The sequence below is a fragment of the Gallinula chloropus genome (genome assembly GCF_964237585.1).
Source record: "Gallinula chloropus genome assembly, chromosome: 1".
NCBI classification, from domain to species: Eukaryota; Metazoa; Chordata; class Aves; order Gruiformes; family Rallidae; genus Gallinula; species Gallinula chloropus.
The window spans coordinates 36,543,297-36,564,326 of record NC_140085.1 but is presented as its reverse complement, the minus strand read 5'-3'; the positions used below and the strand labels follow the sequence as shown (position 1 = coordinate 36,564,326).

Below are 21,030 nucleotides of genomic sequence, written 5' to 3'. Positions count from 1 at the left end.
TACCACGAAACAAACATTTCCCACTCTTGAACAACCTTGTGGTTTTGCTGAAGTTAATAGAAACTGCTTGTAGCTCTGTGACAGAAATGGAGCCTGTAGGTAAAAAACCCAAAAATATGTTCAGATACTGACCATGATTTTTGAGGTTGCATGGGTAATCTGAGTGTCACTAACTTGCACTCCATGGTTTGTGCCCCGCAGCAGCAATTTTAGTTTGTATTAGGAAATGAGAGGAAGACTCCAATAGGAGACATCTGGCAAATTCAGTGCTGCTATCACAAAAGATTGCCAGCTTTTACAGAGTTGATAACATATCAGTAGTCTGGAAATACCCTAGTAAGATCATAATGAATTGTCCAGACAATTCCTCTACATGTTATCTGAGGACATTATTCAATCTGATTGATAGGGACAAAAGTTCTTGCATGCTTTTTGGCAGAAAGTACAAAGAAAACAAGGCAAAGAGGTGGAATATGGCCACTTCCACCCTTACATTTAAGATTAATTTACCAAATTACTTTTTGTAAAGTGCTAAATACATTTACATTTCATTCCATAATGGATGAATTTTGTTCTTTCCTTTCAAAGTAGCATGCCTGCAGTTCTCTTATCCTAGATCATCCTCATGCTTGAACAGATAAATACTTTCCATGTGAAATCTGGTAAAACTGATACAGAACAGGTGGGCTGTATCAATCACACATAATCAAATTGTAAGTGACAGACGGTATATTTGCCATTGTACTTCAGGATCTGGTCACAGATTCAGAGTTTGTCGGTACCCTGAGCTTGTGTTGCTCTTGCAAGCAAAGGCTCTGTGTACAGAACAGAGTCCATCACTTTTAGTAAACCCTAAAAATTGCAGCTCTCCATGATAGTATAAAGCTAACATACCATATCTTCTTATATTCCTCAGAAGTTAAAACCTTCACCTGGGATAACTAGAGGGGTTGAATATTTGGCATTTTGATACAGATTGTGCTTTTTATTAGTGCTGCTGCTTACCTTCACAGACATGTTATGGTGGCTTACTGCAGATGCCCATTAAGCTGCTCACTGCGGCTTCCTTTCCTTTGAAACATGTTTTGTGTTTTTCTGTCAGAACTTGTCTCCCTGTCCTGCTAATGCTTCAAGGGTAAAATAAATAAATAAAGGTTAACTTCTATAAATGCAGAATTAGTTTTTATCTATTTACCTCACTAGTTAGATGGAGAGCCATCAAAAGGCAGTATTGCAGTTGCTACTTTTTGCTGTCTTTTAGCTGATGTATCATATGAGGCAGAGTATTTAGTATTATAGTTTATATGGAAAATATTTCCTTTATTTTTCAAAGATCTATTGTTAGTTTTTGCAGACCTCAGTAATTCCAAGGAGACCTTTCTGCATGTTTTTTTTAGTTACTCCTCATAGGAGCATCCAGACTACAACAAAGCAATGTGAATGTCTCTACAAGCAGTGGGAGAATATGGCTGTCTTTCAGCCATCTCATCATCTACCTAAAAAGTAATTTCAGTCTTGGAACTATGGCAAAAAGCAGTCAATAGCTAGAAATACTTAAGGTATATTAAATTGCTTAGGTTTTTGTTTTGTTTTGTTTTTTAAATAATATATATCTGTGATTTTTTTGGCTTAATTTTTAAGTATTAAAAAAGTTGAACATTTACATCTGTGTATATAAGATGTATGTATGATACTATCATCTCACTGAGTATTTTTCTTTCAAAAATAGGTGGCACCCATCCAAATGTTTCCTTCCTTTGTTATTTGCATACTTAGCATTTGCTCATTCCAAGATAATATTCTCACAGTATATCCCTCACATGATGACAATTTGCTTTGGGACTTGAAATAGAACTTCTAATTTCTCAAAGACAACTATTTTTTCGTTGTTGGAAATTGGTTTTAATAACATTTGGTTTATTTCTTTTAGCAAAGCAGCTTGCATACCCTGTGTAATGTTTGCAGCCCTTCACGTTTTATAGTCCATACAGTTGCATTTCACATGAAGTGCTGACTACTGTTCCTTTGTCTGTTCAGAGAAAGATTTAGGTGTTAGTCTGCTCATTCAGGTTCCAGCATCACTCAGTGGGAACACCCCCTTCTCTGCATGTTGTTGAAATCTGCTTTCTGTAGAAAAAAAATCATGTGAAAAGTGGAAATGCTTACACAGATTATGGGCTGGGGAGGAGGGAGTAATCCTAAAAGGACTGCTTTGGTATAGGGTGAGAAATAAGAGTTAGAGGGAAGAGAGCTGATCATTTAAAGGGATTGACAACCCTGGTTTGGCTTACTTTTGGGATTTCCCCAAAAGTGGCGAAATTTACAGATTTAATTGAGTTCCCACTAGATTCTCGCTGACAGCTCAGTGAGAATTAATTCCATTAATTGCTAGGCTCTCCTCCTGCAACAGTGCTGCATATTTAGCACTGCTCTTTTTACATTATCTGTGTGTTTGTAGTTAGCAATTTCTCACAGAACATTTCAAAGGAGAGAGCAGAGGATTAAAAACATGATTACACTTGGACCTGGGAGTGTCCAAGACCTGCACAGAAAAGTCCTTCCTGGGAGAATCTGAACACTCTATTTGGTTTTTATTTGGAGTTCACAGACTAAATAGAACTGCATTTGCAATTTTTATGCTTATTTTCTCTCTGGTCAGTTAGGACTGACATTGAGTGTTGGATGGTGGAGCATCTGTTGATTCAGAGGACTGTGAACAAATGGAGATGACAAAGTCAGAAGCCATGCTCTGGCAAAGAGGGGAGAGGGCTGTGTGCCGGTGGTGAGTAGCAGAGGATGATTGTCACTGACAAGGCAGGCTGTTGGTGGCAGGAGAGTAGGAGGCTTTCTGTTTATTTTATGTCACTTTTGCTTCTTTACTGGCAAGCTACTGATCTAAGTTGACCTGCATTTGAAAACACTGGGTGGTACTGACTGGCAAGGATGTTTGACATGAGGATGAAAATTAAATACTGGCCTCCCACCTCAGTTTTCCTGTGATTTGCATGCAGCCAAATGCTATCCCATGCTGCGTATCAGGGAACACACTGACATTTTCTTCATTCAAAAGTGTAGTGTGACATGCAGAGCTAGCAGGGAAGGGAGTAAAATCAAGCAAGCAGATAATGTACTTTTTCTATCGTTCAGTGGGTTGTTGGGGGAGAAGGCACCCTTGTTTCCTCCATCAGTGCGATGGGAGGGGCAGCAGTTCACTCAGAAAAGCAGCTGTGCGTTATGCCCTCTCTCAGCAGTTTGCAGACTGAGTAGAAGACATTAAAAGTCCAAATGTGCAGATTGTAAAGTCAGCAGGAGAAAAACTCTTCTGCCTGTTGTGTACTTTGTGGTGAGTACTAGTTTGCCGCAGGCAACGTAAGTTGGTATCTTTGTGTTTTGGCATCTGATGCTTTTTCAGGGCACCAGGTTAGTGCCTGTGGCCACAAGATATTGCGGAATGGGGACCAGGCTGTTCCCCAGGCTTCTGCAGTTGGCTGGCTGCTAGCTGCAGTGAGTAGAGGGGCAGAGCAGGCACACTGCTCTGACACATCCTACACTCTGGAGGTGTCAAGAGCATTTTACAGGCAGAAAAAATCACCACCAGAGCTGCCTGAAAACAGGAGGTAAAAGAAAATAAACTGTGGGACAATCAGGGCAGTTGTCTTGAATCCTTCTGGCACCTCTCTTTAGCCTTTACCACCATGTTGGCTCTCAGTGCATTGAGCTATCTCCAGGCTGCCACTCAGTCTCTCCTGTTTTTCACCTCCACCTGATTTTACCACACCTGTCTCATGATGTTTGTGCTCTCTGGAGTGTCCTCATCTGCACGGTGGCCTTCCTTTCATCGTTCTCCACCACATCATTCTCCACTTCATCGTTCATCTCACTACAAGAAGGACATCGAGGTCCTTGAGCGGGTCTGGAGAAGGGCAATGAGGCTGGTGAAGGGGCTGGAGGGCAAATCATATGAGGAGCAGCTGAGAGAGCTGGGGATGTTTAGCCTGGAGAAGAGGAGGCTGAGGGGAGACCTTATCACCACCTACAAACTACCTGAAAGGAGTTGCCAGGTTACAGGAGATAGGACAAGAGGAAATAGCACGAAACTGTACCAGGGCAGGTTCAGATTTGATGTTAGGAAAAAATTTTCCACTTTAAGAGTTGTCAGGGCCTGGAACAGGCTGCCCATGGAGGTGGTTGAGCCACCATCCCTGGGTTTGTTTAAAAGACAGGTAGATGAGGTACTTAGGGATATGGTTTAGCATAGGACAGGAACGATTGGATTTGATATTCTTAAAGGTCTTTTCCAACCTTGTGGTTCTGCGATTCTATGATTCTGTTCTGCTGATGTTGTTGACATTATTGGTTGGCTTTTTAATTTCATACTCTTTCCACAGCTTCTGTTCCCATAGCTTTAGACCAAACCTCACATCTCTTTTGCATATTTCTTTTTATTGCTTCTCCACAAACAGTCTTAATGGAAAATCTCCTCATTTTTCATTCCTCCTTGTGGCACGTGTCAGGATCCTGAGAGCACTGTGTAGCTCCTTCCCACTCTGAAGAGTTAGCTCTCAGTGTTCAACACAACTCTGAAATGGTGGAGCTGTGTAGCCTAGGATCAGATTTGTAAGAAAGCTGTGAGAACTCTTCTCCTCCTTTCCTGTAGGCACTGCTTTTTGCTCTGGCCTTGCCTGGAACCTTGCCTGAGCTGTGCTTGCATCTAGCCAGGCACCTTGCTGCCCCTGCCCTGCCACCTGAGACCTGCCCCATCATCCCAGGGAAGTGGTATGCTAAGCACCATCCCCAAAGGTATTTAAAACAAGTGTAGATGTGGTTCTTAGGGATGTGGTTTAGTGGTGGACTTGGCAGTGCACTCAATCATCTTAAAGGTGTTTTCCAATCAAAACAATTATATGATTCTGTGATCACAATGGCCTTTGTTAGTGATCCCAATGGCTGCTCTGGTTGTGATCTCAGCCCCACACTACTTGTTTGAGGGGCACGGGCTTGTGCCCCAAGGGTGAGGGGCTGCCCAGCTGCCTGGGGCTCCCTGCTGCCTGCACCCCTGCCCTCACCCTGTGGCCCCCTTGTGCCTGGCCCTTTTCAGAGCAACCCCAGCCAGATCTTTGGATGCAGCAGTTTGTTTCTTGTTTGTATGGTAAACGGCTTGTAGTTAAAGCACTTCAGTCAACTGGAAACATTCATTGGCTTGAACCGCACGCTTAAAGAGCTGGCAGCCCTGAACTTGTTGCTATGCTCTGCACAGGCAGTGGCCTTGAATTTCTGCTCACGCTAATGGATATTCAGCTTTTCCCACTTTTCACCAAGACACATAATTCAGTTGATTCCTGTGGTGTTCCCTGAATTTGTGTCGTCTTTGGATGAGGATATTGGGTCGGGCTTTAAAGCCAGGCTACCCAACAGGGAATTGCTACTGGGTCAAGTACAAGAGCTTGCTTTGTTTACCCACTGACGTAAGCTGTTAGCATGATGAATGAGGACCAATAAACTGAATGAAGAGAGATCTTAACTAATGATGGATAGAAAAATCAATCCAGAGGTCAGAAACATCATAGAGGAAGCAGCAGAGTACGAAACCAGCAGTAATGAGGATATAGGAAAATATCACATCAAACAGCTTTTTTGCTAAGCACAAGAGCTTGGAAAGCATGCAGAGGTTCGGTGCTGTAGCAGGCTTGGGCTGTAGGCTCCAGGAAATGATGTGACCAGAAAACCAGGTGGAGATGTGAAGCACAGAATTTTCCCATCAGTATTACAGACAGTCTGTAGAGGGATACACTGCAGCAAGTCATGCTGTACTTCATGCTAGTTTTGAAGCAGCAACGATTTGAAGTAAATCACTCAGTTAGTGTGGGAAAGCGTTCGGGGGGAAGCTTTGTGTCTTATCTTGGATACAGCCTTTGTTGCTCTTTGCAACCAAAGCCCTTAGAGAACATGAGATTATTACTCTCCACAGCTCTGCATGTGTGGCTAGTTCTTGAAAGTCAAATTACATTTTAACAACTGCCTTATATTGAGGATCTGCACAGAAGGAGGAAGAAAGGATTAGACATCATATAGAACGTGAAAATAGTACCATTTTTTGTTAGTATATATGGAATCCCTTTAACCTGAAATATGGCAGATATATGTAATAGTCTATAGCCTATTGCAATAATTACTATAGTTATTACATTATTTCATTCTATAACTATATAATAGTATTTAAAACTGCGCTATACAGTAGATTACAGTACCATATATGTAGTAGCAACAATTATATTGTCATACAACTTATATAATTGTATTAAATATTTTGTATAATTATATTAAAGATTTTGATTGTTTGTGGATGACACCAAGCTGAGTGGTGTGGTCGACACCCCAGAAGGAAAGGAAGCCATCCAGAGGGATCTTGACAGGCTTGAAAGATGGGCCCGAGGGAACCTAATGAGGTTCAACACCGCAAAGTGTAAGGTGTTGTACTTGGGCCAGAAGAATCCCAGACAAAGATACAGACTGGGAGAACAGCTCCTGGAGAGCAGCCTTGCTGAGAAGGACCTGGGTGTGATGGTGGATGAGAAGCTTGACATGAGCCAGCAGTGTGCTCTTGCAGCTTGGAAGGCCAATGGTACCCTGGATGCCATCAGAAGAGGCCAGCAGGGACAGGGAGGTGATTGTCCCTCTGTACTCTGCCTCGTGAGGCCCCATCTGGAGTCCTGTGTCCAGATCTGGGGCCCCCAATACAAGAAAGATGTAGAACTGTTGGAGAGGGTTCAGAGGAGGGCCACAAAGATGATTAGAGTACTGGAGCACCTCCCCTATGAGGAGAGGCTGAGGGAGCTGGGCTTGTTCAGCTTGAAGAAGAGAAGGCTGCGGGGGGACCTCATTGCAGCCTTCCAGTACCTGAAGGGAACATGCAAACAGGAGGAGAATCAACTTTTTAAAAGGGTAGACACTGGCAGGACAAGGGGGACTGGATTAAAGCTAAAGACCCATGATTAAAGAATCAGAACACTGAACATGTTTAAGTATTGGTAGTGAAATAGTCCATAGAGGAATAAAATCATGTTTTCAGCTTATTGGGCTGAACAGGCATCCTTGATTTCGTTCAGCCTTGTACAAATCCGCCATAGGAAGCGTGAGCCAGCCCAAATTCTACTCCTACCTCTCCAGGTTCCATTAGATAACCCCTGTTAGATTCCTCATCTCCTGTATCCTCTGATACTTTTGATCGCTGTAGTACCGAAAAGCCACAGTCATCAGCCAGAGACCTCTATGAACAAACGAAATAAAAAGTCTGTCCCTCTGCTGTGAGAATTACTCATAAGTAATTATGAGTGGAAGTCTAACATAAAAGGCAAAGACAGATGGAGAACTGCAAAGAAACGGAGAAAGAAAATCAGCCGTGAGGATACAGTGGTCTCAGCTTTCCCGAGCAGCCTACGTGCTGTCAGGTTTTTTGTAATTATCATAGCAGACAGGATTTAAGTAAGGGTTTGAAGGAGGGCAACACAGTGACTTTGCAGGTGTTGCAGAGAGTTCTTCTGAAGCATGAAGTGTAATGGGAGGAAGCACAGAAGTGCTTGACTGAAAATTTAACAGGGGGCTAATGAAAAGTAACTTACAGACTAATTGTAAGTTGGCTGCTCAGTGCTGAGTGGGAATAACAACGAGAGCAGTCCATAGAAGGGAACGCAAAGTTGCCTGTATGTGAGATACCAAAGAAGGGAGTGAAGGGATGCAAGGAGAGAGGTCACACAGTGATGCACCAGAAGAATGGTATTTGCAGCAGCATTGTGATTGGGTTCTGTGTTGGTCCAGGCCAGAGGAAGAGATTCTGTACTAATCTAGTCCTGAAATGATGAGGATCTGGACAAGGGTGTTGACTAAGTGCATATTAAAAGATGGTATGTGAGCAATATTGTGCAGAAGGATTCAGTGAAACTTGGTCTGAATTTGATGACTTGAGGATGATGCAGATTGGAGGTTGTATTCAGGAAGGTGCCTAAAATGGTGGGCTGGGTGGTGCTGTTGTGCACAGTGATATTGTAAAGATGAAGCATGATAAGTTTGTAGGGGCAGGTAATAAAACCTTAATTTGGCAGTGCTGAACGTGAGCTGATGCATGAATTTACAGTATCAGAAGTACTGGCTGAGACAGAAATTTGAAAAGACTGGAGTAGTACTAGAATAGAGGTGTAGCATCCGCAGAGGAGATGGTAGTTGACACTGTGTTTACAAAGGAGATCACACCACAGTAAAGTTTGAAGAGGAAAGAAGACCAAATAATTCTCTGCAGAGCAAGGAAAAAAGCATGAAGTTGTTCCTTTGAATGATGCCTGGAGCAACAGTTGGGGACATGAGGATGAGTGTATCAAGTAAGCCAAATCTTCAGAAGTAAAAAATTAAGTGTCCTAACCATGAAAAGAAGAGAAAACTTCATGCAGTTGTTCTAAAGCTATGTAGAGTTGAAAGAAAGGAGGAAGATGTAATGGTGGCTGTGGGAGTAAATAAGTCTAAGGGAAAGACTAGGGAGTTTTTTTTTTTCTTTGTGAAAGGAAAAAAACAGTGGGAATGGGAGGAGAATGAACAGGCATGGGGAAATGGGTGTTTGAAGGAGATCATGAAACTATGAGATGGCTGTGGCTCTAAGGAGGGTGGAACATATAGCAGGACTAAGCACAAGCATCAGTGCTTCAAGGATGAGGTAGGGAAAGTGAAGGAGGAAAAAAATTGTTGCTGATTTGTCAGATTTTGGTTGGAGAAATAGGCATGTGGAAAGAGAGTTAGATATGGGAGGATTTAAGAACTGGAGTCAAGGAGGTGACAGTCACTGTGGATGTGATAAATAAAGAGTAGCCTACCTAGAAAACATGAAGGAGAACGGAATTAATTTGCTGTGGAAGACAGAGCTCTTTGTTAGTGTGAGAAGAGGAGCAGAGGAGGAAGATGCTGATGAACCAAGGCTGGGGTTAGACTACAGTAAGGGAGAATAGTGAAAGAGTAATTTAAACAGGTTCACAAAACAGTGGAATTTTAACAACTAGTGTATGAAATAAAATGAAGGCTTGTTAAGACATGTACATGAAATGACTGCCTTAAATGGCTTTGTGCTCTCAGAATATACTCTGCTAGAATCCTGGGATTGACAGTCCAGTGTGCAGTACATCTTAAAAGCTCCCAGACCCATGGGACCCATTTCAAGCTTGGTGGAAGATTCCTGTGTCTGGAGTCTCTAGCTTGAAAGAGTAATGTGCTGGGAGGGCTGGGAGGCTGCACGTACTGTGCTAAAACTGGTACTAATGATGAAGGATACAGCTTCATGTTTGTGCCTCTGAGCTGCTGATTTCCATCTCGAGCTTGGACGAATGTGATTGCCTGATACAATCATTTATATTAGAAGTGTGGAAAGGAAGTAATATAAAGCAAGGAGAGAGGGGCATTTTCATTACATGTTTTTCATTACTGGTACATCAGAAAATGCTAAAAAATACAAATGCACGGTGAAGGCTAATTTGGTGCCAGATTTCTTTGGGATATGTGTCTAATGCGTGGTGGAGTGAGTCTGTAGGCAGTACTGCAGCAAAATGCCCCTGTAACAAAGACTTGTGTTGGTGTTACAGTAACTTCAATGCAGCACTAACTTGCCCACTTGTCAGGCTTTGTCCATCTGAATGGTGAAATCCTTCCTGTCTTTATGACTGTCCAAAGAAAGTGGCACGGGTTTCTCTTTTTATTGGCTGTCCTTCTTATGAATGTCTGCTGATGGAGGAGAGAGCTATTGTGTTCCCCAAAGCTTCTAGTCTTGCTTTGAGGATCCTGTGAGATTACATACAAGTGCCAGTATACCAGGCAAAGATTGCAGAAATTCTAAAAATCTTTTTTTTTTTTTCTACATAAAATAACTAAGACTGGTTTATTGCAATACCAATAACTTCCACATGGAGATGTTTTCCATTTCAGATTTCAAATGGGAATATCAACTCTGAATCCAATGTGTTGCTTACCTTTAGCTCTTAATAAAATGTAGAAATCTGTTTTCTTTCTGAATCGATCAAAATTCATATTCTGGACAGAACTGTCCAAAATGGATGCTACTTGCGATATGGCATTTACATATGAAATCAGTTTTGAGCAATTGCTGAAAGAGGCTGCACAGAATCTCAAACATAGCTTGAACCAGGAGAGTGGGAGATGATAAATGATACCTAGGTGCCAGAAATGACCATGTCTCCTGCCCTGTGCCAGGGAAATACTCTGTTAAACCACATGCAGGGTGGGTACAGTGCCAGACTGAGATGTCTAAATTGAGTGGTCTATGGGTTGGTATCTACCCTTCTGAAGTCTGATCATAATCGGCAGAGACCTGGTTGATATAGTCAGTGGAGATTGTAATGATCCAACTCACCCTTAAATGGACAGTAGAAACTGGACAGCCACACAGCTTCTAAAAACCTTCTGATGGAGGATGTGCATCTTCTTCGCATGTAGGCATGCACTGCTAGCTTTCCAAATTTAGACATCTTTATTTGGAGCACAAGCCAAACATAGCAAGAAGTGGCAGATGTCCACTGCAATGGTAAGCGTAGGATGAGCTAGTCTGCTGTGCCTACATGAGCTTCTCCCAGTAAACTTCCCACTTGTAACCGATTAGAGTAAGATCAGAGCGAGCTCATGGGGATTGTATGACCCGGGGCATGAATCTCATCTCTCTAAGGTTTCTTCCCATTCTAATCTGATTAATTAAGCAGTCAGGCTCACTCAGTCATATTTTCTGATATGGCTTGTAACTGCGAGCTTAACGCTTGTCAGAGCTGATCGTGACCCAGCGCTCAGGGTATAGCGATGGGTGAAGGATTTGACAAAATGCTGGTTTTGATGTATTACAGAGAGTAACTGCTGTTACGTTGCAGCCCTTGTGAGCAAGGACATACCAGAAAGGCGTATGGCAATTTCTTGGTGGCGCCTTTGCCATCTTGCTGGAATGTGTGGATGTGCCTCAGCATAAGGGAAAGCAGTGGGTACTGGATCCGCTGAAAGGTGCTTGCTTTGGAGAGAGACAAACCAAGTGAACCTTCTTCCCAGTTTTTCTCTGAAAAAAGCCTCTATTCATTCTGGTTTTCAGACCATATGCCAAATCCTGCTTGCTCCAGAGAATTTGCCATTTAACTCACTTGGGAGGACTCTGAAGTGTACAATTGTGGCAGGGTCGATACTTTCACCCAGCTTCAGGTTTTCATCAATATGTGGAGTGTCCTGTTGATGCTGCAGTCCCATCAAGACGTTTTGCTCTAGCCAATTGTACCTTTGTCGATCCCAAGAAAAAACTACTGCTGTAGGTTTTGCTAACCTCTTGAATTTATTTTCCAATAAACATCAATAGCATTTATTTTAGTAATAATGATATATTTTAGCGATGAAAAGGTCATATCCAAACTCCATCAAGAATAAGGAATAATTCCATGGATTTTGGGAAACTACAGGTCTCTGTGGTTTAAGCTCTGGTGGCTGTGCTGTTTGTCAGTGTGAGGGTAATCAAATGCTGCTTTATTTTTAAGTATTCCTTTGGAGTTTCATGTTGGTTGTGGCTGTAGTGTTTTCTTTTTGTCTGTCTTCCTTCTCCCATCTTTTTCTTCTGAAACCAAGGAAGTCATGGTTTTCCTGTGTACAGAGGGAGTAGCACCTGGCTGTCAAAGGGTGGGGATGCAGGGAGGCTGCTGGGGACAGGGCCTGAAGACAGGAGTGATGGACTGTGGATGTGGCTTATTTAAATGATGGGGTTGCAAGAAAAAGGGAGTGTGCTGAGGAGGCTGGAAGATGTTCAGATCTGTGGGAAGAAGTAGAAAGTTTAAGACTGGTTTTAATTGATCTTGCAGATACAAATTATGTTGAGTTGTGCTAGACGAAAATGTTGCCTGTGGGCATTTCTCTTCAAATTGAATATAACATATGTGTTGTGATGAAGAGATTCAGTGTAAGAGTAGTCTAATTCCCTGGTACAAACAAGTTGAAGGTGTATGTGGGGCAAGGAATGTGTCGTGAGGTACAAAGCTCTTTTATCTGCCCATTGCTTTTGGAGGTTCACTCTGCTTTGCCCATAGCGTTTAGAAAACATAGCTGCTTCTTCTCATGCTGCATGGAGTTAAAAGGAGGAACAGGCTGCAGGGAATACAGGCTTCAAATAAAAAGCCTCAGATAATGCAGCATTTTTCGAAGGTCAAAGAAATGCAGAGTCCAGATTAAACACTCTGCAATATGTAAATGCCACGCCACGTATGTTGGAGTTACGCTTGAGTGCTGCAGGGGGGATGCCTGTGTCTGCATCCCATTTTGGGTGGAATATTTTTTGTTGCAGCAGAGCAATTGCCCAGCCCCGATTGTTTTAGTGATGAGCTGATCAATATCCCATTACTGGATGTAACAGTTGCTGCAGGAAGTGCACAGAAGATTTTAATGCATGAATTATGCATGCTGTGCTCATTCTTTAGTCTCAGAGTGGAGTGACAGAGATTGTAAAGATGACTGGGTTAGTTTCTTGCATAAAGTGACTGCAGTGAAATGCTTCATATTTTCATGCACACAAGCAGCATTGAGTGGGACGGCCTATTTAAGAAGATATAAATCCCTGAGCTTACAGCACAGAATGCTTGATTTGAAAGCATTGCAGCCATCTACAGAGCCAGTTTTCCTGCTGTCTAACCTGCTTTCTACCGGAGGTTGGCTGAGGGATGCTAACGGCTGTGCTTTGCTCTGAGGTCACAGCTTGAAGTCGTCTTTTTTTTTTTCCTTTTTTTTTTTTTTTTAATTTGCTTTCTGCCGCAGGAGAGGATCTGGGAAGTTTATTGGTGCAGCCAGCCTTGTATTTTTCAAAGATACAAACTTGGAATAGTTATTATGAACAAAAGGACAAGGAGGAATTCGCCATCTAAGGTAAAAAGGAAAAAAAAAAAGGGTATTTTTTTATTTGTGGATTTGAGTGCAGCCGAGGGAATATGCTGAGGCAGGATTATGATGATGCAGTGTGGTTACATTGACTCAGATATCTGCGCTGGAATGCAGAGTCAGGATTCTCGGGTGGGTATGGCTGCACGGATCCTACTAGGCTGATTGTTTTAAAAGGGTTGTTTAAATATTGCCTGGAATAAATGCCGTTGCACTTTTTCAATGCTGCAGTTTGTTCGAGAGTATGTGTTTCTGATCAATTTTTATCTGGTATAGATGACTGCATTGTGGGGAGGGGCAGGACAGGCACTGAGATAATCAATGTAATAATGTGATCTATTTCATTAGAGAACCTAACTGAATAATGACAGTGAAAATTCATTGACTTTCCCCCCACCCCTTCCCTATATCTGTATGCTTTCTGTAACATTTGCAAGCCACAGTAAAATGTGTGTCAGGCAAACAAGTCCCAGAATCTATTGCTTGGCTGTCCTGTAAATAACTGGGATGATGAAACTGTTACATTTTAGATAAAAGTCTGGGCTGGCATTCAGTGAGGAGAGAAGCCTGTTCTTATTACCCTTTGGAAAACTGTGTGCTATTGGAGATTTTAACAGCTATTTCTAATTATGTAATTTGCTGGGTGAAAAAAATATAAATTAAAAATGTTTATATCATTTCCCTTTGAAAATTTGACAACTTAGGATATATTCAAGAAATTTGTCTAACCGATGTAGATATATAGTAAAAATACCATCTTTTAGAAGTTAAAATACATTATTCTTGCTTGTTGTATGATTTAACATAATGCAACCTAGAGCAACAACATACTTAAAAATTTATAAATCATGAATATTTTGTGAATTTATAAATTTTCATATTTTGGGAAATGCCATATTTTGGGAAATGCCATATTTTGCAAAATGCAGTACAAATACTTTAGTTTTTGTGATTGGCACCTTGAAGATGTACTTTCAAAAAGATGTATTGTCAGAGAGTACTGAGAAATAGATACTTTAGGGGAGCTGTTTGCTGTGTGATCGGAGGGAGCGAGGTGTTCCCAGGAAGCATTACAGGCAGTCACAACAAGAACTCCTAGCGCTACAATCCCTTTTTGTTTTGGGGTTACATTCTTATTTTACATTTAATAACACCTGATGATCCAGGGAGGATCCTTGAGCCCGTGTGCCACAGGAACACGTAGGGACCTCTGCCTCAGTGAACAGCATGTGTTTGGTTGGTTAATTACCTGATCATCGGGTACTGGAGATGAAGCGTTGTTGATCCTGCTGGGCTAGGAACACATCAGGCAGCCTTTAGGCTGAAGTGGCGTTTCTGAACCCGCCGCTGTGCGTGGGAGTGCACTCCTTGTTGCACAGCCCCACGGGTTAGCCCATGCTCTGCCACATCCCGCCTGCTCTTGCCCAGGGGTACGTCCTTTCATCACTCTGCCTCCCTGCATTAGGGGAAGCTGGGGGTGCCAGGGGGGATAAGGAATATGTTCTGCCAGTGGGGAGAGGCGTGCCGGTTTCTGGGATCCCGGAGGCCTGATGGATGCTGAGTCACAGAGCAGGTCTGGGAGGTGCTCACCGGCCCCCTGGCTGTAGTCACATCAGGCCTTGCAGAAAGATGAAGCCTGGGGAAGAAAAATACACCCACAGGGAAGAAGAGCATCCAGAGGGAAGTCACAGAGAGAGGGAGAGGTTAAACATCCTCCCTGGCAAGCGCTGCATCTCCTGTGTGGTGAGTGCAAGCACACCTCTGGGTGGGTGAGCTCCAGGCTGGGAACCGGGGGACAGGGCTGTGGCAGCAGGGAAGAGCTCACACTGTAGTAACAGGGAAGGTGTATATGTTAGATGGCTGCTCACAGGTGTGCCACTCATTCCTTGCTGTGGAGGCTTGATTATATTTTCTCTGCCTCTGCCATGAACTATCACCTGAATTGCATAATTTGCAGAATGAGCAGACTTTCAACCATAAAAACAGTTATGGAAAGAGAATTAACTAACTGGAGGGAAAAAACACTTCCGACACTCCTCTCATTTGATCAGTTAGGGAACACCTGACTTTGTGTATCACAGGAACGGAGGAAGATAATGGAAACCTGTTTCCATGAGAGAGAATGACACACGTGTACAGTTAAGGATTACACATTCAGATACTGAATTCAGAGCATGTGTGGTTTACTGAAATACAGCTCAGCTGTTTCAGGGCTTTGTTACTATTTCCAGATGTATCAGTGAATAAACATTACTTACCTTCTTCCACTATCATAAATAAAAAGCATCACAGCTACACTCCCGGTGACAGGGATGAATGTCAGTCTTATAACAACATCCTCATTGAAGCTGAGGTAATTAAATTACCTGTGTTTATTGAGGAAGCAGATATATTAGTAAATGGTAAAGAAGTGGAAATCCTAATTTTCTCTAAGAAATAATGCCTAGAATATTCCAAGGCTTTTGGAGAGGTATTCAGGGTCCATTGTAATTCACTAGGGACCATGATCTTTAGTCTCTTTGACTGAGAATTTCAGAAGAGCATATATAAATATTTTAGTCACTACAGAGAAATTGGTGAATAAAAGTCAAGGAAAACAAAGGCAGCCCAGCAACTGCTTTCTGTTAATATAAGTAGTTAGAGGAAATCAGATTTTTTTAATTTGGTTTTTTTTTTGTTTTTTTTGTTTTCTCCTTAATCTCCTCAGATAACTGGGTAATTGTGAAATTTAAAATACCAAGAAATAATCCAGGCTCCTATACAGAGAAAAGGGTTAAAAAGGGAAGATTTTGCAAGCATCTTATCAGTAGGGTATATTGTTAGAGAAAAAGCTGATTTATGTGGACAGAAGTCTTCATTTATAACCTGTGGAATATTCTCTGTCTTGTTCTCATTATAATGTCACAGATTCAATTACAGTACTTGGTTTCCTCAAATCACGACTTAGCACATTTTAACCAATTTGGACTTAATTCTGGAAAATTGTCTTGTAATAAATACATTTGCAATCAGAGAATTGATGCCTACATCAGATCTTATTGATTTTGCTCTTGCCCTGAGCTGCAGAGCAGATCCATTCAGTACAGTTAATAACTGAAGGGGTGACAACCTAGGAAAATCAGAAGCTTGAGGAGCTGATGGTTAGGCACGTGTGAACTCCAGCAAACACAAATTAGTTCTCACTCTCCCCTGTAGTAAAATGGCATTGTTGTACTTTTGAGTTATGTCTCTGTGATGAATAAAGGGAAAGGGTTGTTCTTCTGCTCTGCAATGGTTTTCATTTGTTATTGGAAAGAGAAAGCAGAATTAATGCATATCAATAAGAGGAATTAGTAGCAGGAATAAATGCATATTAAATGATGATGCAGCTGGAATTGTTCCAAAAGGTGCAAAAATAGTACATTAGCACGAAAGAAATGCTTTAGCATATATCTTTGCTAACAGCACTATGCTTGAGAGTAAAAACATAGTAAAAAGTGTATTTTCTTGTAACTTTTTATGTTGTACAGTATTACTAGTCATTTATTTATTTTTGTATTTCCTACTCTTGTGGAGAAGGGAATGCTGCAAATAATCAGATTGCTTATGACTGATTGAATTCATCTTCAGAGAGTTAAAAATTGGTAATTGCATAGAGTCATTTTAAGCAAGTAACCTGTGAGTACTTCATCAGTGCTTGTTAGCAGGAAAATATGTCAGTATGTGCGTGTCTGTATGTAATGCCCTCTTCCTCAACAAATCTCTTCCCTGAGCTCTAGTTTTTCAGCAGTAACTGGGAATAGCCATGCTTTACTTCTGTCAGCTTTTCCCTGTAAGTAACACTGAAGGGACAGCGGAGGTGAATCCCGCTAAAACAGTACTCATTGATAGCTCCAAAAACTCATTTGACTTAGCTGAGCAGCAGGAGAACTGAAACTCCTTTATCCCATCTGCTGAAGACATTATTCACGGTACGGTAATATTTCAGTAAGTTGGAAACAAGGTCTTTAGTCTCCTAGGAGAAACTGGGAAGAGAAGACAGTATCTTAGGATTTCTACTGGTAATTTTTTTACTAAAAAAAAAAAGGAGGGGAGGGGGCTGGTAGATTACTTTATAAAAATAGTTATTCAGGTGCCTTTTGAGCCGGAAGCTATAAATTCATTGATTAATGTAGGTCAGTGAAACTATTTAGAGGGTTTTCAGCTGAGTTTTTTGAACTACATCTCATTCCTTAAAGATGGGTTTAGTGTCTTAAAGTGTGGATCTGGTACAGCTGTTCCTTCTGCCTCCCACAGCAGCAGTGCACAGGGAGCATGTTACCTGGTGGAACGGCGTGGCAGAAAATGGAACAGTTGTAGACAGCAAAATCTGTTCCTTGAGGTGTTTGAAGCAGATAGGCTGCATTAAGGTAATGGCACAGAAATCTGCAGACCTTTCAGGATGGGGAATTCAAACATAGTGTTTTCCTTCAGGTGCTGGTATCCGACCTGACCACAGTGTTTGTCCCTCTTCAGCCCAGCAACCCGTCTCCTGTCCTGAATCCTTCTTCAAAGGGGATAGGAACAATGATTTCATTAGATACAAGGCTGTTGCCATTGCACCCTGTACAGGATGAAATTATCCTCGGGCTGGCTGTTTTTTTCTGTGTGGAGAAGCTGAGCAGACTCCAGAAGTCTCACTGGTGCTCTTGACGTCAGACGAATGCCTGCAGCTTGACATTCTTGTGTCCCAAGGCTTCATACTGGTTCTTACTGACTGGAAAATGAAATGCAAAATTCGATTCAATTAACTGATAGAAAGGAATAACTGTTTTAATAAGTGTGCGCATCTGGCTACAGTAATGGTGTCCCAGCAGTCACTTTGGGAAAGCATAGGCTGTATTTCCTTATAGGAAAACACTGACATCAAAATCCATCAAATCTTTAAACTTGTTAGACCAGCAAAACAATGACCTTACATGTTAGAGACTGTCTTCACAAAGTGCTTGTATCCAGCCTGTGCCAAATTCTAGCTTACGCTGTAGGAGAGCGGTTCAGCTCTTCCTATGAACATAGCCTTTCGTGGTGGGGCCAGAACTGGACTCTTCCTAAATATGCTCTTTATTTCACTTTCTAAGTCTGGAAGGCTGGACCCTTTTCAAGATGTTCTTAGTTTCATAGCTGCAGGGAACAACTGCAGAGTGGTCAGAAATTTGGCCAGTCTTTGTCCTCGTCCTGGGGCAGAGCATGCTGTTCCCTTGCACTTTTTGATGGGAAAACTTCAGGGAAAGCCCTGGGGAGAAGTCTCAGAAGGGAAGCAGCCAAAGGCTGTGAGCTGGGAACTGGCAGACTGATTTTTCCTGCCGAATGAGACAGAGGTACCAGTAGTATTTTTACCCATCTAACAGTTTCTTAGACTGACTCAAGTTGAGTCCTTTTTACTACATTTACATGTAGTTTCATGGGAATTAAACCAGAAGAAAACTCCACTGACTTTGTTTCTACTGTGAGTTTCAGTGGGATGCAGGAGGAAGAGGGTTTAGGATGGAGAAGAGGAGCCCTTGAGAGGAAAAGCAAGAGCTTCTCTAGACTCCCTCGCATCTAACCAAGGGTGGTCTGCTTGAAATGTTTGAAGTATTATTGAGGTTGATGTAGGGTTTGAAGCTTGCCTAAGGACTCTTTTTGTAATGCACTATCTGGATGTAGTGGGGCCTGTTTGGTCACAGCATTGCCAACTTTCCATAGTGCTTTAATATCCCAAATGAGGAGTACAGGGATTTACTGACAGTATTGATGCCACTGATCAGATATTTGGTTACACAGAATCACGTTTATATAAATTGTGGTTTCACCAGGCAGCCCAAGCAATCATTTCTTACATATATGATTATTACATCTGACATGAATTATACATTTCAAAATTGAGTTTAATATGAATAGAAGTCATAATGCAGAAATGCAAACTCCTCTGCTTCCCTGCACCAAGATTCATGGGCTTGAGTATAAACTGTCAGTGGCGGCCTCAACATGAGGTGGTGGTTTCCTGCCACAGCTAAACTTTCAGATAACTCAGCAAGCACATTGCCCATAGAGGCCATAAGCCATGTGTAGGAGCTGTGCCTGAACAGCTTATGATTTACCCACAGCTCAAAATCTTCACATTGACTGCTACTGCCAACACTATTTCTTTTCTTGCCCACAGTAATACTGTATTCTGGAAGTTGCACAGTTTGTCTCATGGAAAGCAGGAGAGTTTCTGATGTTAACTTGCATAAGCACACGCTTTTTTATATCTTAGGACCCAAAGAAATCCCCAACTGGCTTTTTAAGATGTGGGTTTTTTTAATCTTCTGAACCACTCATGGCAAAAAAAGGGAGGGAAATTGATCTGAACTTATGAGTCATTATGTTCATAACAAATATACTTAAGGTTTTATCTTTCTGCTGTTTCTGCATTTCTTTGCAGTGCCCCAGAGTTGTGTCCACGTACAAGTAGTTCCAAATTGTGTTTCATGTTCCTGAATATTTTTTCACAATATAAGAGCTTGGGAATTCCTGTTACTAAATTGGTGATGGTAATGTAGTATTGCATTAATCATAGCTCCATTTGCAAAATTACTTCTGTACTTTGTTTCATTACTGGCTTCATACTTGGCTTGAAGCAGTAATGTAGTTCCTCTACTGTTCCAGAAGAAAATAATACTTTTGCTGGTTGGCTTCAAATACTTCATCTCTTACCAGCAATGCATGCTGCAGTGGAAGTAGGAATGCTCTACTATTTGTCTTTTGGAGCTCCAGACCATATTTCCCCACTGCCCCCATTCTTTCCTTACTGTTCCCATACCTGATTTGAGGCCTATAGTTGAAAAGTATCTAAAGAAGGGAAAGAGGACACATGTGCCGCTGCTGTTAGAGAAATGTGTACTAGTTTCTACTCATATTTGTGGCTAAATATTGCCAGAGCACCTTGGAGCAAGGTGTTTGTGCACGTAGGAGGTGTGTGAACTCCTGTTTTTTTCCCCACATGTTACATCACCTTTGCTAGCTAAGGATTCGGTGCTTTGCAGCAGGGCGTGCATGGGGCGATTCCATTTCACCCGCTGGGACTGCCTGCCGTGGGCATGGAAATACATTCCAGCAGAGCTAAATCACCAAGAAAAAGCAGCACATCAGTTCCCGCTGATTTTCACTCTCCTCCTTCTTTCTTCTTCCTCTCTCAAATCCCAGTCCTAGAGCTGGCTTGCTCCTCCCGCTCCATCTCCTCTGCTCCCCAGGTCCAGGGGTGATGTAGCAACAACTAACCTCAGCCCCCAAAGCACCCTGTGCATCAGTGCTGGGACCACAGCACTTCATTTCCACTTTCTCCAGGAAATTTCAACCCTTGAGCTTCAGTACTTTATCCTCTTATTAGGCGGCTTCAACACACAGGGTAAGTGTGTTATTCCCTCCTCTCCTCCCTTCTAGCCTGCAGAGCTGCTCTGAAACCTACTGGTAGCTTTCCCATTGGAAAAGTTAGACTTAGCTAATTAATAATTTGACACTAATGACGTATGACACTCTCCAGTGTATATTCCCTTCATGATTTTAGTAGTGAGAAGCATGGAAAAGTCCAGAAAGAGAAATTTATCATTCAGTCTATTTTTGGCCTCCCAAGGGTTCCACATGTGCTATATGAAGTTGTAGGCTATTGGTTAATTTACTGAGTACAGAAGAGAATGGGTTCTTATCCTCATGAGAATGAGCTGCAAAGATACTATTGCATTATCATCATCACTAAAAGCAGGACTGCAGCACTTCAGAGCAAACATTTCCAAAATGCATGTGACCATCCTGATGGCAATGGCAAAAGTGGCCGCAAGTAACACAGCTTCAAAATGGAGACTGATTAATTTGTGAGGAAATCCATGCAAAGAAAGTTTTTCTGTGGGGGCTCATATGTCATCTCATGATCCTAGGAAAGGAAGAAAATACAGCAATCTTCTTTCCTTCCATGCCCAGGACTTCCCTAGTGCTGTGAGCAGGGTGTCATGTGTACCTGTGGAGGTGGGGGCAGGAGCTGCCTCCAAAGTAGCCGCTCCCAGATGAAGGCAGGTCACTGAATTCAGGCTTTTCCAGCTGCAGTTGGACTAAGTCCTC

At 42.1% G+C, this 21,030-nt stretch overlaps 1 protein-coding gene across 1 annotated transcript in view; it reads left to right on the top strand.

Moving 5' to 3' along the window:
- Window positions 1–12,888: 12,888 nt before the first annotated feature.
- The window catches only part of CNTN1 (contactin 1), a gene marked incomplete at its 5' end in the record, with an annotated part of 143,240 nt that continues 135,098 nt past the window's right edge, over window positions 12,889–21,030 (top strand). Inside the window, 1 exon segment of the mRNA XM_084266510.1 lies at window positions 12,889–12,924. Coding sequence (XP_084122636.1) covers window positions 12,889–12,924 — 36 coding nt within the window.